Source organism: Mus musculus, chromosome 17, assembly GCF_000001635.26.
Source record: "Mus musculus strain C57BL/6J chromosome 17, GRCm38.p6 C57BL/6J".
Classification (NCBI taxonomy): Eukaryota; Metazoa; Chordata; class Mammalia; order Rodentia; family Muridae; genus Mus; species Mus musculus.
In genome coordinates, this window is record NC_000083.6 from 3,480,737 (window position 1) to 3,496,598 (window position 15,862).

Consider the following 15,862-nt stretch of genomic DNA (forward strand, 5'->3'; position numbering starts at 1 on the left):
CACACATATCTTGCGCGCACCGGACTGGCCAGCAGTAACGACGCTGCAACAGGATCCTTCTGCATACGTTTATTGGGAGAGCTTGATTGCAGAGGCGAAAAGAGCCCAAGCCCAGAACTGGTGCTGCTTATATAGGCCTAGGAGAGGCGTGTCTCACACCCGGATTGGTTATGCACTAAGCCTCATTTGCATGTTCCTCATCTGATTGGCTACTCTCTCTCTCTCTGTACCTCACAGAGCCTCATTATCATACCTCATTTGCATGTCTCACATCTGATTGGTTATACTCTCAAAGCCTCATTATCATGCCTGAGCCAGGCAGTGTCTTTGCAAAAAAACTTTACTGCATATGTACACATTGGTTGTTTGTCCAAACTTATGCGTGGTGTCCAGCAGTAGTCAGTGCCACTCTGCAACGGCACATGTGGCTTCCCACACACATACACACTCCCCCCCACATACACTCAGATGCACACATATGCACTCATACTCACAAAGACAGATACACACACACCACTCACACAGACACACTCACACACATATTCTCTCTGACACTCACACACAGGCACACTCTCACAGACACTCACCCTTAGATACACACATTCCAGAGCGCAACACTGGGGATGAGATGATGATGATGATAATTACCACCATCATCATTGTTATTTTTATTAATAATCAACACTGGGGATGGGTAATTTGTTAGGCTGCCTGACTAGCAAGCTCTGAGATTTGCCTGTCTAGTGACTGCTGTTCCTGGGGCAAGTAAAGATGCCCGAGACCTTGTCTGGGTTTTTACGAAGGTTCTGGTGATCTGAGGTCAGATCCTTATGTTTGCTTAGCAGGTACTTTACCAGCTGAGCTTTCATCTCCCAGCAGTGTGTGTGTGTGTGTGTAACCAGAGATCCTCCCTGTTTTCACAGAAGTGAATTGGGAGTTGCCAACCTGCTGCGTTTTTTCCCTGTACTGGGAGAAACTCTCCCAGGGCCTCCTGTACACTGCCCTCTAGCAGGCACCTGCTCAGGCCTGCAGGAGGAGGTTGCTCTCCAGGGAGGGGACCTGCCTCTGCTTCCTGGATCTTCTTAGGGATCATTAACTTCTTTTCAGATTAGATTCTAGTTGAACCTGGGCCATTTGGGGTGTTTTACTAACAAGTACTCTAGACATAAGAAAGGGAATAATTTCCATTGAAAATCCCATGATGAAACACAGCTGTAAGCAAGGCTTTTGACAGCCCCACAATTTCTGCAAATGGTTCATAATTGATTGCCTTGTCTCTCTTTAAGGGTGCCTATTACTGTCACAGCTCTTTGTGTGACCCTGTCAGCTTCTCCTGTAGGGGATTTTTTTCTTTCCAGCATTGTTAGCAGTTGGCATATGCTATTATTGGGGGGGGGGGTGTTGGAGTTCTAAAGGAATAAATAATTTCTCTTTGGGTGAGGGAGTTGAAGGAGTTTTGGATTGTTTGGGGGGGACCTCAAGGTGTGTTAAACGGTTTCCCCATAGACAAGCCACTCGAGTGCTGGAGATGGCAGTGGACATATGGTACTTAGTGGATCTGTTGTCCCTGCATCTGCTGTAACCTCCTGGTGCCTCTCCAGAGCAGGCAGGCTCACAGTTTGGGGTAAGAATCGAGTGGAAGGGGGTGTACCTTCTCCAGGCAGCAGAAAAAGAGCTTGGTGGCGCTAGGGCGTCCTTGTGGATGTGACAGGGAAGAACAGTTTGGAATTTTTTCCCCCATTTCATTGCCTGGTGATGAGAGCCAGAAGGGATGCATGCCTTCTACACTTGCCAGCAGCAGTGGACAGTAGACGGCTTCCTGCTCCAACACTGAGAAAGAACAGGTGCCTCTGAACCTCTCTTTTTTATGTGCAAGCATGTAAGTAAACACAGGCTTGGGATTCTTGGGTGCAGATCTTGATCTAAGTATAGGCAGGTTTGCATGTTTTCTTTCAGGACTGAAAAGTTGATTTGACTATAAAAATGTCTAAAGGTTGTGGTGTGGATGGCAGGTTCTTTCTAGAAGGGGTCCCGAGAGCAATCTTGAAGCACTCTGTATTTACAGGCGAGAGAGAACTTTTGTGTACAGGCTCTGTGGTATGTCGACTTTACCTATTTGCTTCTGAGGTCTTGTAGTTGATCTCTAAAATGATCTCTAAAACAGTTTTGTCAGTTTGAAATAGAGGATGTCAGAAAGACCCATGAGGGGTGGGGGGAAACGTTTCCTCTGTTTGCCATATTGAAAAGCAGGGGAAAGAATTTGATTATTACAAATAATTTTATGCTTGAAAATTTTCCTTGGAGCATAGCTCATGCTTGTTTTGGGCTGAAAGCTGTGAACTAAATAACCTGCAAGCAGGAACTTGTTTTCTGCAAGGTGAGCAGGGTTTTTGGTATAGCTCTTCCTCCTCAGTTAATTTTCTAGATTTTGCAGGAATTTTTATGTAATCACCTAGTGTAGCTGTGGCCGTGATTATTTTCTGCAATTTGTAGGCGTTGTGTTGCGAGAACAGAGAGCGTTGGAATCAAGATGTACAGTATAGCAACCGTGTGTTGTGTTCGCTGCAATTTGATAATTTTAAAGATGTGGTTTTGGCCCGTTGTGCATTCACAGTGATGGGCTGGCCTCCCAGTAACCAGGGGAACATAACTTGTATTTAATATTTGCCTCCTACCCACTCGTTTTGCTCCACCTTTTAAGTTTTTCACATGAATTGCTCTTTAAGAGCTTGCCTATCAAAGAAACAGAAGCTAAAGGAAAACATTTGGGGGAGCATGACTTGTTTCCCAGCTTTCCTGAAGAGCACACGTTTGGGCTTCTAGCATTACCTCTGGACCTTTTGGGTTTTGAGATATTTTGTTAGAACGTTAAACTAAAGACCATTTATTTACAGACAAATAGTGATCTGTCTTCATAGATGCGTTTGGTAGGCTGATGTATTCATGGTCTTTTCTTCAAATCAAACATCAATTTTTAAATGAAAGTTGTCTGAACTACTTTCATATTTGAACGAGCAGGGAGATGGTGTCTTCAAGGCAATTGCTTTATTCCTGGAAAATGACTCAGGTGTGGCATTCTGCCATAGATAGCGTTCTCCGGGGGACAGATTTTACTTCAGGTATCTCTTTCTTTCGGGTGGTGGTGTACCAAAAAGAAGCCTTGACTAGGTTAGAAAGCTGCGTTTGGATCCTGGTGTACGAAGATTTATCTGAGAGCTGGGTGACTACACAGCTTTTAGGTGATTAAGCAGCCTCCCCTGAGAGATCTGTCTACACCTGCACATCCTACTCAAGTCTTAGCATCTTCACCATGTGCTTGGTGGTGGTGGGGTACTGGGAAGATTCAGTGCCAGGTAAGAATTTATATATGAATATATGAATGTTCTAATGAAATAATACAGAAATGTGTGTGTGTGTGTGTGTGTGTGTGTGTGTGTGTGTGTGTGTGGTGTGTATTAAACTCCTTAGCTGCCCACCGGTCTTCTCAGAGTTAGTGTCAGTTGTCTCCTGAGCGTTTTTATCCTCAGGAATAAAGAATCAGACACCAGGCACTGCAGGGATTGGGTCCCCTTGGCTCTCTGTGATCTCCATAAAGAGAAGACATACTCACCGTAGCAAAAGTTTCCCAGGAGTGGTATCACAGATTGGCTGGAATTACCGAGTAGAGAAAGAGTGAGCTTGGTCTGCTTTCTTCCCAGAAAGCCCGGGCACCCAGGCCTGCAGTTTTGTTCCTGGCTTTCCAGTGTATTGTTCTCTTTTACCACTGCATATCCTTGGAACAGAGACTGGATAGCAAGTTCATTGGGCTTGTTGGAGGCAACTCTGCTGGCTTTTCACTGGAGCCTGAAAGGGCATTCAATCTCTTGATGGTTCCCTATCTGCTACCCAACCTCACATTCCTACCTGCAGGCTCTTAGTGCTCATCCCATCTCTTCTGGATCTGCCCTGGGTCATTGGGACTGATACATGGCCAACAGGGTTTGGTATATAGAGGCCATCCTTGGGTCCTGTCCAGTCAAAGATCATTTAATTGCTGCAGAATGAGAGATAGCACACTTTCCCCTTCCCTATGTAGGGTTTCAGGAAAGGGCTCAAAGTGGATCTAATTGTAGCATGGGATTGAGACCCCAGAGATACAGATGTGGAAATACAATCTGTCCTGAAAGCTGCTCTGGGTAGTCAGCACTCATCCTGGGAAAGACATTGAGTTGAGTCTGAAGCGGGGAAGCAGGAAGAAGTCCTGCTACCCAGGCCTTACTCCCTACTTCTTGCAGCTGTCCTTAGCCCTGTCACAATGGATGACATTGACTATTGGGACAGAAGAAACCTGAAATGTGGGTAGATGATGTTATCAGGGGGCTGAACTATAAGCAGGAGGAGGCTGGGATGCACAGAAATTGAGAGTCACCAAATGGATAATACAGCTGTCTGTGATCCCTCGGTGACTGAGGCTTGGAGTTGTGTGTGGCACCAAGGCTGTGAGTTTGCATGCAGTTAGGCAGGAGAGTGTGCAGTTTTCCATGTTACTGGAATATGTGGCTGTCTTAGCAGCAGAGTCACACGGAAGGCAGAGGTTCTAGAACAGTGATTCTCAACGTGTAGGTCATGACCCCTGTTGGGTCAAAGGTCCTTTCACAGGCCACCTAAGACTATCAAAAAGGACAGATATTTACATTATGATTCATACCAACAGCAAAGTTACAGTTGTGAAGTAGCGAAGAAAATAATGTTATGGTTTGGGGGAGGGGGTGTCACCACAATGTGAAAAAGGTTGAGAACCACTCACTGTTATAGAACATGGCCTGACAGGGAAGGTAGGCATGAAGGTTCAAATACCAACTCTAGGAAGTCCAGGCTCCCCATGTCTTTCCTGGTTCTTAATGGTTCATACAGGGAGGGCCATCCCAGGGATAACCTGACTCAGGGAGGTTGGGAGGAATCATGGTGACCCTTTCTTCCCTTCTTTCTCTTCCATTCCATCTTTGGGGTCTGTGGTTCTTTGTGAATAGGCCAGTTTCCCCAGATACCACCCCCTTTCTTTGTCTAGGACCCCAGTACCAATCCTTCCTGCTTCCCCTTGCCTCCACTTTCTCAGTCTCCTCTGCATTCTCCCTTTACCTTCCATATTTTTCCGGAAGAAAAAAAAAAGTTGTTACTCAAAGTCAGCTTCAGAATCACAAATCAAAGAGGAAGGACAAAAGCGAATCCACAAAGAGGCTGCGCAGTAGGGCAGCAGGGTGAATCACCCCGGGAGGGCAGGGCTGGGGGCAGCGCTTGTCAGGTGGAGCCTTGGCTCTGAAATTAACTGGCTGTCAGGCACCCAAGGACTGAAGGGATAATTACATGCCCTCTCCTTGCTGCTGGGGTGGTGACTAACAGGGAAGTGACTGGGAGACGCCCCAGAGCTGAAGCTGCCCGAGGATTGGACCCCAACTGGGTAGAGATGCTTCTCTGAAGGGGGCACCCTTCACTTGGCCATGTTCACTTGCTTTTCTGGCAACTTCTGTTCTTTCCCTCGCTGGATACAGCAGGAGCCATGACCGTCTGAGAGGAGACTCTAAGACGCATGCTCATATCCTCCCTGGGTGAACAAAGTGTTAAATTCAGAGTAGCTGGTCAACGTAGGTGATGGAGTAGGGTGTGTGGGCTACACTCCTTGCCCTCTGCTTTCCCTGTGGTTACACGTGCAGGTCAGTCAAGATGAGGGATGACTGTTGGGCTCCCTGGGCTACGCCTCTCTCATGCTCCAGACTTACACTTTCCAGTTCTGCAGCTGTGTTTCCTTCCTAGACTTTCCTGGATGGAGGTAAATAATTACGGAAGACTCGGTATAAATCCCCTTCTGGGCAAAGAAGCACAGAGTTTGAATCTCTCGGGTCAAACCCTCCCCTCACTCTGAGTCCTGCTTGCAGGTTCTTGAGCCTTCTTGTGGAGACTGGACCCATGGCCTGGGCTGATGATGGCTTCCTTTGTCCTTGGCTAAGCCACCAGACATCTGCATCTGTCTGAGAGGCAGCCCTGAGCTGACACATCTCCCTGCTCATCCTTCCGTCCAAATGTGTCACCTTGGGCAGTCCTTTACCTGACACTGCTGCTGCTCATCCTCATGCATGTAAGAGAAGACCGAGTCTCACAAGAGCCCGATTGGAATCAGCAATGGTTGTCTGTGGTCCGTCACAGCATTTACTGAAGTTAAAACCTCAAAGATAGGGTCTTAACCTTCCTAATGCTGCAACTTTTCTTATACAGTTCCTGATGTTATAGTGATCCCCCAACCATAAAATTATTTATGCTACTTCATAACTGTAATTTTGCTACTGTTGTGAATCATAATGGAAATGTTTGATAAGCAAGAAAGATATCTGATAGGAAACTCCTGTGGGGGTCATGGCCCACAGGTTGAGAACCATCGCTCTAAGGTGTGTGGATGTAGTTAGGTCATGATGCATGAAGGTTGCACAATTTGGTGCTTTGTTTAAGAAGTATTTAGAGCAGATCTTTGAGAATGGGATGAAAGCTCTAGAAACCTCTAGAAAACTGCTCATATATCTGTATTTCAAACTGCATAGAATTCTGGGGGGTGTGGCCAGGATCACCACTCTGATGGCATCATGCATCGGTTTCCCCTCTGGGATTGCTGTGACCCTTGAGCTTATAACCCTGACTTTGAGTGTTTGAATTGTTAGCCTCGGTGCCAATGCTACGCTATTGACATTTCAGAATTCATATCGAGTACTGATGATATGCAAAGTGTCAGGTTTGTTTAATCCTGTGGTTTTGTCTGCATTCTGTACATGCCCATGTCTATATGCAAAGTGCCTATTCACATGTGTGTAGAGGCCAGAAGTCAACCATGGCCATCTTCCCCTGTGACCGTCGACCTTATATTCTTAGAGATGGGGGTCTCATACTGACTGTGGAACTATTCAACTAGGCTGGTTGGCCAGCAAGCTCCGGCGATTCTCTGGGCTCTTTTTAACGTTTGTATTACAGGTGCAGCTTACAACACCTGGCCTTAAAATTGGGGGTTGAAGGGGGGAGATCTGAACTCAAGTCCTTAAGCTTTCACAACAAGCGCCTCCCTCCCCAGATAGCACTTTGAACTTTGTTTTCATTTTCTAGTCTGCTAGACCAGGTGACCAAGCTGTTAATGTTCCACTTGTGCCCTTTGGTGAGCTGAAAGACAAGGAGAGGGCTAGACAATAACCCCTCACTGAGATGACAAACCAATTATCGGATTGAGATCAGAATACATTACCCTGAGTGGCATCGGCAGATTTCCTGAATTCCACTGGCATTGACCTATGACGATGCTTGGAATTGTGAAAGATTTATTTTCTGTAATTATGGGGGTTGAGCGGACAGGGCACGGGGAGGGGGGTAGTGGTGGTTGGGGAAGTGAGTCTGGGAGAAGAGTAAGATATGAAACGCTGATCCTCAACTGAACTTTTATAGGCCTGGTTGCTGAGATAAACAGCTGTCTGGTAGGTTGTAGGGGGTAATTACCCACTCAGCACAGGGCTGCTTAGGTGGTTGGCGGTCCCCCAAGGCTGCTGTGAGGAGAGCTTCATGCTGTGCTTCTCCTCATCCCAGCAGATCAGTCCCAGGCTGTTTCTTGTTCCTTTTCTTCTAATGGACTAATAGCACAGCTATGGTCTAATTTGGGCTTGCTACTGTTTGGGTGCTTTTCATGTTATCTAATCTTTAATATTTACCAAGAGTGGGGAGGATGTGGCATCATGGGGTTTGGTCATTAAAAGCTGCTCTACCAAAGCCCGCTCAGATTCAAGCCGCTGTTAAGAGGTCTGCATAGTCATCTTGATGCCTTATTTCAGCAGTCTTGCTTGCGTGCAGAACGATGGAATGGGAATGTTGTACAGGCTGAACGAGGGCGAGTTCACATCTCAATGCAGCTTTTATGCTTCTCTCTATTCTGAGCATGTTATCAGCTTTTCATAATGTCTGGGTCCCATGATGCAGCGGCTCATACTTTAAAATAAATAGTCTATACAATTGTTCTGGATCATTTTGTCATTTCTTCTAGCATTCTGCTCTAGGGAGACTCAACTTGTCATTGTCAGGAGCTCTAGTGGCTTGAGGTGGGAGAGGCTGAGAACCCCACCCATGAGCCCTGCTCACAGGCACACAGTGTGGCTTTTGCCTTCAGTGGCCTTCCAGGGTGCTAGCTCGTGAATCCTGAGGGTAAAGAGAGGGTATTTCGGCTTCAAAAACTCAGTTTCCCACTGTCTGTGATGTAGCATGAAGGCCAGAAAACACAGGTATGTTATTAATATGGGGGAAAAGGAGAGCACTGCAGATTTAAAATTATTTATTTATTTATGACGTGTATGTCTGAGTGCTCTGTCTGCATGTATACCTGCATGCCAGAAGAGGACTTCAGATACCATTATAGATGGTTGTGAGCTGTCATGTGGTTGCTGGGAATTGAACTCAGGACCTTTGGAAGAGCAGCCAGTATTCTGAACTGCTGAATCATCTGTCCAGCCCTGGATTTTAAAGGTACCTTCATGGCCTGGGATGGCAGCTGAGCAAGCATGAGAACCTGTGTCCAGGAATGTACAAAGCTCAGAGTGGTGACAAGCTCATTAGCCAGCCAGGTAGCCATCCTAGCCATGTGGATGGGCTCTAGGCTTAGTGAGAGACCCTATCAGAGAAAGTAAGATGTCCAGAAACATAGAACACCCAAGATACAATTTGCAAAACACAAGAAAATCAAGAAGAGGGAAGACCAATGGGTGGATACTTTATTCCTCCTTAGAATAGGGAACAAAATACCCATGAAAAAAGTTACAGAAACAAAGTTTGGAGTTAAGATGAAAGGATGGACTATCCAGAGACTACCCCACCCAGGGATCCATCCCATAATCAGCCACCAAACCCAGACACTATTGCATATGCCAGCAAGATTTTTCTGAAGGGACCCTGGTATAGCTGTCTCATATGAGGCTATGCCAGTGCCTGGAAAATACAGAAGTGGATGCTCATAGTCATCTATAAAATGGAACACAGGGCCCCCAATGGAGAAGCTAGAGAAAGCACCCAAGGAGCTGAAGGGGTCTGCAACCCTGTAGGTAGAACAACAATATGAACTAACCAATATCTCCAGAGCTCGTGTCTCTAGCTGCATATGTAGCAGAAGATGGCCTAGTTGGCCATTTCTGGGAAGAGAGGCCCCTTGGTCTTGCAAATTTTATATGCCCCAACCAGGGCCAAGAAGTGGGAGTGGGTGGGTAGGGGAGCAGGGCAGGGGGAGAGTATAGGGAACTTTCGGGATAGCATTTGAAATTTGAAATGTATATAAAGAAAATATCTAATTAAAAAAAAGAGAGAAAGTAAGATGAAGAGAGGCTGAGAAAGACATCCTACGTTGCCCTCTGGCCTCCACACACACATACGTAGGAGCATCCACATGCACGCATACAGTCATGTACACACATACATATACACAAAAACGCATGCTCTGCAAGGCTACCTTCAGATGCACTTTCTCCTTTAATCCTCCTGCTTCCTGCCCCACCTCCACCTCCCTCTCTCCCATTGCTCATTCTGCCACAGTGCACCCTCCCTCCCTGACTCACTCGCCTCTGTGGGGGTTCTCAGTATCCAGCTCTCTGTTGCAACCTAAGTTCTCTCTTCTTGTCAGAAGCCACCTAGCAGTAAGTAACCGCTGACATTTGCGTGGGAGCTTCCGGGCTGGTACAGGTTGGAGATCTCATGGTGAGCTACTTACAACACCTCAGGAATAGAGGCGTCCTGATGCCAGCTGACATGCTGGCATGGGATAAGTGCAAGCTATCTCCTTCCCAGGCTGTTTTGTCATAAGGTCGAGGACTGAGAGGAACTGACTCACAGCTACCATGGCCTGGCAGTCCCCACTGTCAGCGGGGAGCCTGTGGCTCTGTCCACTTGTTTGAGGATTGACGATTCTTTCAGCAATGATTTATCAAGATGAAACTCTGGTTATTCAGCCATGACACAAGGTGAGGCTTGAAGATTGTCTCTGTCTGAGGGGTCAGCTAGCATTTAGTTGTTGTGCTGTCACTAAAGGTGTAGGCTCAGCCAGGCGTAATGGCGCACACCTTTAATCCCAGCACTTGGGAGGCAGAGGCAGGCGGATTTCTGAGTTTGAGACCAGCCTGGTCTACAGAGTGAGTTCCAGGACGGCCAGGGCTACACAAAGAAACCCTGTCTCAAAAAACCAACCAACCAAACAAAACAGAACAAAAAAACCCAAAACAAATAAACAAACAAAAACCAAATAAAGGCATGGGCTCTTGCTGGTCTATCCATGTCTTTGCTGGTTTGTTTGTTTGTTTGTTTTGGTGGTATTCTTCTCAACCCAAGGAAATGGCACCTGAAATTATAGAGGTATTTGTTGAAAATAGTGTTGGTAACAGTTGCAAGTCTGCCTCTCCACGTTGCTCCTGTGGTCAGTGTCAGGATGTGAGGGTTGGTTTGTATGAAGTCTTAGCTGCGTGTGTGGCAGATACTGATCCTCACGTGGCTGTCGGAGGGGAGGGGAGGGAGTGAGCAGAGGTGACCGCTGCACTTCTAAATGCAGTGTTACTAAACTACAGTTAAAGTGTCCTTGGGTTGTGTGTGTGCCTACTGGAGACAAACAGCCCAAGCACATGCATAGCCTGAGTAAGGCTGCCAAAAGGGGAACAAATAATTTAATGTTTAATTTACTTTGCTTCTCAAAGGCTGTTTCGAACCAGGTTTGAAGCTTTCTTTCCATGTACTGTTAGTAGGACAAGTCAGGGCCTCTGGAAGGATGTGTGTGTGTGTGTGTTGGGGGGGGGGGGGTGGTTCAGTCAAATTATGGCCCTGAGTTCCCTCTCCCTGTCTCTATCTCACTCTTCTTGAGTGACTGGGTTACTGGGTCTATGAAGTCTAAAGAATGCCCCCCCCATCCCTGTAGATGCTTAGCATCTGTAATGGCTTTCCTTCTAAGTGGGAGCACAGGATTGTAGGTGGCAACATTCAAGTAACCCAGGCTTCTAAGAATTCACAGTTGGCCTGCAGCAGATCCAGGCAATGAAGAGGTCCCCTTCTACCACCAAGCCAGAGCCTGTGCTTCTTTCTGGCTTCCTGCCCCAGGCTGGCTTGCTGTCTTACGGAGAACATTTAGGAACAGGTCAAGCATGGTAACTGTTGTGCCCGGTGTCTATGGATGAACATTTTGGCTCGTCCTATGCCTAAGAGGCTTCTCCCAGAAGTACATTTATCTTGCCCTTGGAAAGTGGTTATAAAGGACGGATTGGAGCAGTGATTCGACGTGTTTATCTCTTGCTGTAACTAATTGGAAAGTACATTAGGTAGAGGGCTCTTAATTTGCTGTTGTGTGAAGTAGAAAGACAGGTGGGCCAGGAGTGCCGGAGCTTTTGTACAGTCTTCACTGGGCTTTGGGAAAATCACATGGTCCCCAACCCCCCCCCCCCCACACACACACCGAGTACTTATAAAGAATACCTTATACTTCCCTACAGGCTTGTGGCTGAGAGGTAAAATTAAACTAGGCCCATGTATGTAAATGACATTAATTGCAAAGGGCCTTGAGCAAGATGTCTGATATTATCTCTATACATATGCTATGAAGTTTTTTGATTTGATTTGTTTTGTTTTGTTTTTGAGACAGTCTTATGTATCCCAGGCTAGCCTTGAACTCACTGTGTAACTGAGAGTGATCCTCCTGCCTCCACCTCCTGAATGCACTGTGGATGAGTGACAGAGTTACAGGTGTGTGCCACCATGCAAGGCTCATGTCACACTGAGGGCTGAGCCTAAGAGTTATGCTTCTTACAGAAGCATTTTACCAACTGAGCTGTGTTCCCAGCCCCGTTATGACTGCAAACACCTCACCTCACCAAAGACCAGTTTTCCTACAACCCTATCAAATTCTCATTACAGTCCCCTTTAGCAGGCAGACGTTGAGATATTGGCCATTAACTATCAGGCCAATATGTCATAAGCAGTTGGTCATTGAGAAAGCCAACATTGAGACTGTTTCTGTCAGATTTTGAAGGGGATTTTTTTCATAATACCAATTCTGCCCAGCACAGATTTTCATACCTCGGGGCGAGCATTTGCTTAAACAGCGTGTGTAAAATTTGGGTCTGTTTGATGAACAGCTGGCTTTTGCTAGAACTATGGGTGCAACCATTTGGTAATTTAACTTAAACTTCAAACTTTATTAGGTTACACAGACAACTTTTTGGTTCCTTTTACTTTTAATTTGTGTTTGAAAGAATCTATTTCATAGAATTTGAATTAAATTTTCACTAGTTGCCAAATAATTCGAAATACTGGGTAGGAAGGCTTGTAAGTCCTGGACTGCTAACTATTCATACAGGTGACTCTGTCTGAGCAGCCATAGGCTGATGGCTTGAAGTCTATAAAGACACTAACATGGAGTAATGACACCTTTGTAAAAATAGCCGCTTAAACTATATCTGGGGCACAGAAGCACAGCAGGACTGAGGGGAAACAAAACATTACATTCTTGGCAGAGCTGGTCAGACAATGCAGCAGAAGTGTCCACTCTGGGGAATGAGAGTCTGCCTGCGGTGGAGGCTGTTGTCACAGCAGTTCCAGGGTCTCCGACAGTAATTTCTGTTCTATATGTTACTTTGACTTCTGTCTGATTATGCTCTTGTGAACTGTTATTTTTCCTATGTGTGCTGTCTTTGTGTGGGGTCACATTACATGGAATCAATATAACCTACAGATCTGTCAGAATCCAAATTAATCTAAAGACCCATCACCAAGGGGACAGGTCTTCACTAAGGAACTCCCCACACAGTGCTTTGGCTAATATTGCCCTCCCTCTAACCTTGGGAGTTGGGAAGATACTACCATTCCACAGTCAGGGCTCTGCACATATATGTATATATACATGTATATATGTGTGTGTGTATATATATATATATATCCTATGTATTAATATGCATGAGTAGATTTTTATTAAATGCAATAATGTATGCATGTGTATATGTGTGTATGTTTAACACTGCATTTCAAGTTATTTTAATTTTAATCTTTCAGCTTATCTGAATGATCTCATTTTTATAGTAGTTGAATTTTTAATTTTTTTCTAAATAGAATCATTTCCTGTTATTTTACAAAAGAAAAAAATGATTCGAGGCAAAAAAGGCTCCACAAGATGTTTGATTTGCAAACGGATGTCTGATCTGTGGGTCTGACTCACTCTCCCCTCACAGGGCCTTGGATGCAGCTAGAAAGGCATCCCCGCGTGACCTGTGGAAACCGACAGAGGAAGCTGTCTTGGATAGATGAGGCCAGGGACGTGAACACAGAACTGTGACTACAGAGAAATAAAGTCTAACATTGGTTCAGGGGGGTGGGGACTTTGCAGGAACTGAGGGCCAGTGTGGGGATGGGGGTGGTGGGGAGCCTGAGACAGGTCACACAGGTGGATGTGGGAAGAAAGAGATAGGGCCTCTCTTCGCCCAGAGGTATGGGAAACACTAGGTAGTAACCTTTCTGCCAAAGAGAGGAAGTCATGGAATAGCAGTTACAAGCAGAGAACAGACCTGGCCCTGGGTTTTGCAGTCTTGGTATAGTATGCCAAGCAATTGGTTCCTGCCACCTGCAGGGCCCATGTCCAGAACAGCAAGGCAAAGGCCTTGAACACTGATCCTCCTGGCCTCTCCTCTTCTTTCCTCCAGCTTGCAGCCAGAACCCAAAGTTTCTGGCTTCTTGGTCTCTGGGCCATGTCCTCAAACAAATGTCTCTCTTAAGGAAGGTGATACACACACACACACACACACACACACACACACACACACACACAGAGAGAGAGAGAGAGAGAGAGAGAGAGAGAGAGAGAGAGAGAGAGAGAGAGAGAGAGAAGGGGGGTTAGGAGAGGCAGGCTGTGGAGTTAAAACCCTGGCATAGCAAGCACCTAAGTGACCATAACTAACTTCTCCCTGACTCAGTTCCTATCCGTGAAGATCACATACTATAGGTGACTTGGAGGAGGAAAATGAGGGGAAAAATGTGTATGAATAACCCACTAAGTATAGGCGCTGTACAGGCTAGGGCTCAGTGAAACCTACTGCCCAGCAAACTGTCATTTTCTTTTATAATCTGTGTGTGTTGCACATACGTGAAAGTGAGTGCACACATGTGTAAATGACATGAATGCAAAGTCAGAGGACAACCTTGAGTGTCAGTTCTCAGCCAACATCTTATTTGATACATAGTGTCTTGGTTGTTTGGGGATTCTGTTGTTGTTTGTTTTTCAGGGGAACTGTGTTGTTGTTGTTTTGGGGTTTTGTTTGCTTGTTTGCTTTTTCCTGGTGCATACCCCTTCTTAGCTGCCTCATGAGCTTCCAGGAATTCTGCTTCCTGTCTTGCCATACCAGCCCTGGGTTCCAGACACACAGTACTGCATCTGGCTTTACAGAAATACTGGGGATTTGAACTCAGGTCCTCGGGCTCCCACTGAAAGTGCTTTTCCAGTGGGCAGAGTCATCTCTAGAGTCTAAAGTCTCAACTTCTTTTATCTTCAAAATTACGAAAGGATATATATATATATATATATATTTTTTTTTGGTTGCCTCAAAGGACGAGCCAAAGCCATCCAATTTCATCAGAAATTTTCCGTGAAGCTCCTCCTCTGGCCACACCGAATGGTGACTAGGACATGACAACCCACAGCATCTCAAACAGGAGAGGCTGGGAGCCATGGGCGAAACATGGAAGAGGAATGGGGAGGAGGGCTGGGCAGGAGTGCTGCAGCTGCAACGGGTATCAGAACAGGGCAAAGTAAAATTGACCCAGAGTGGGGGAGGACACATGCAGCCTCCGTAGGAAAAGCAGCCCAGGGCAACTTGGGGACACATTCTGAGAAGGAAGAGGAAGCAGATACGGTGTAGGGAGAGGGAGGATGGATGCCTCCACATGGCTTCCCACCCCTTAGCCCCAGGCAGGCACCCTGCTCCTGGAACAGGAACAGCCCAGAAGCTCCTGGTAACAGGAGAGGTGCCAAGGCTGCTTGGGTCCTTGTTGCCTGCCTTCTGCTTGGTTTCCTTATTTAACAGCAGTCTGGTCAGGATTCAGGAATAAAGAAGAGAAGATCCCTCTGCCAAGGACCTTTCAAGGAGTAAGCAGTCTTTCAGTACAGCCAAACACCTCTTTTCCCATAAAACACTATGTCTGAATGTTCCTCCTACAGAGGCTGCAGTGGATGGCCAGTCTATCAGTGTCTCCTGGCTTGGTACTGGGTTTCTTTACCGGATTTGTTCATGAGGAACGAGATAGCTGCTTGGTGCCAAACACAACACCCATGTATACAAGAGACTTCCATAATCCTACTCTAGAACAACTAATTAAAAGAGGACCATTCAAGAGGGAGAGGTGTCACCAAATTGTGTCCTGTGGGTCAAATCCAGTCTGCTGGCTATTATTATCAATAAAGTTTTATTGGAATTCAGCCAAGCATATTCACCTCTGCTCTGTGTTGCTTAAACTGGAACTCTAACACTCAATAAGAGCTATTTATTAACTAGCATCCCTGGCAACACAGGTCCCTTTCTCTCACTAACAAATCCTGTCCTCCTTTGGACAGTAGGTGTCTTCCACCACAGGTAGCTGCCGTGACTTGCATTGCATTTCCATACTGTAATTTATTTGACTGTTAATTTCATAGCTTACCATCTCTTTTTGTCTCGTTACGGCCAGAACTCTGGTTGGGTGGCAGGGGAGGGGGCAGGCCATTTTGATGTACTCTATTTGTTGTTTGCTCTCTTTATTAAAGACAAGAATGTCATTCTCTTGAGTTGTTTCTTCTTTCTCTATTTAGGCAGGGTCTCATGTA

The 15,862-nt window shown here is 46.0% G+C and overlaps 1 protein-coding gene across 12 annotated transcripts in view; it reads left to right on the plus strand.

The window, feature by feature from the left end:
• The window catches only part of Tiam2 (T cell lymphoma invasion and metastasis 2), a 193,085-nt gene that overhangs the window by 154,424 nt on the left and 22,799 nt on the right, over window positions 1-15,862 (plus strand). The window contains exon 16 of one of the 12 annotated variants that reach the window (XM_006523227.4): window positions 5,913-6,106. The exons of 6 other annotated variants lie outside the window; for them this stretch is intronic. In XM_006523227.4, the coding sequence (XP_006523290.1) occupies window positions 5,913-5,957 (45 nt within the window). In that variant the 3' untranslated portion in view covers window positions 5,958-6,106. Of the gene's footprint in view, window positions 1-1,425; window positions 1,880-2,753; window positions 3,354-5,912; window positions 6,107-9,382; window positions 9,678-9,705; window positions 10,002-15,862 lie in introns of those variants that run through there. 5 more of the 12 variants (XM_006523231.3, NM_001286758.1, NM_001286757.1 and 2 more) reach the window with 5 other exon arrangements.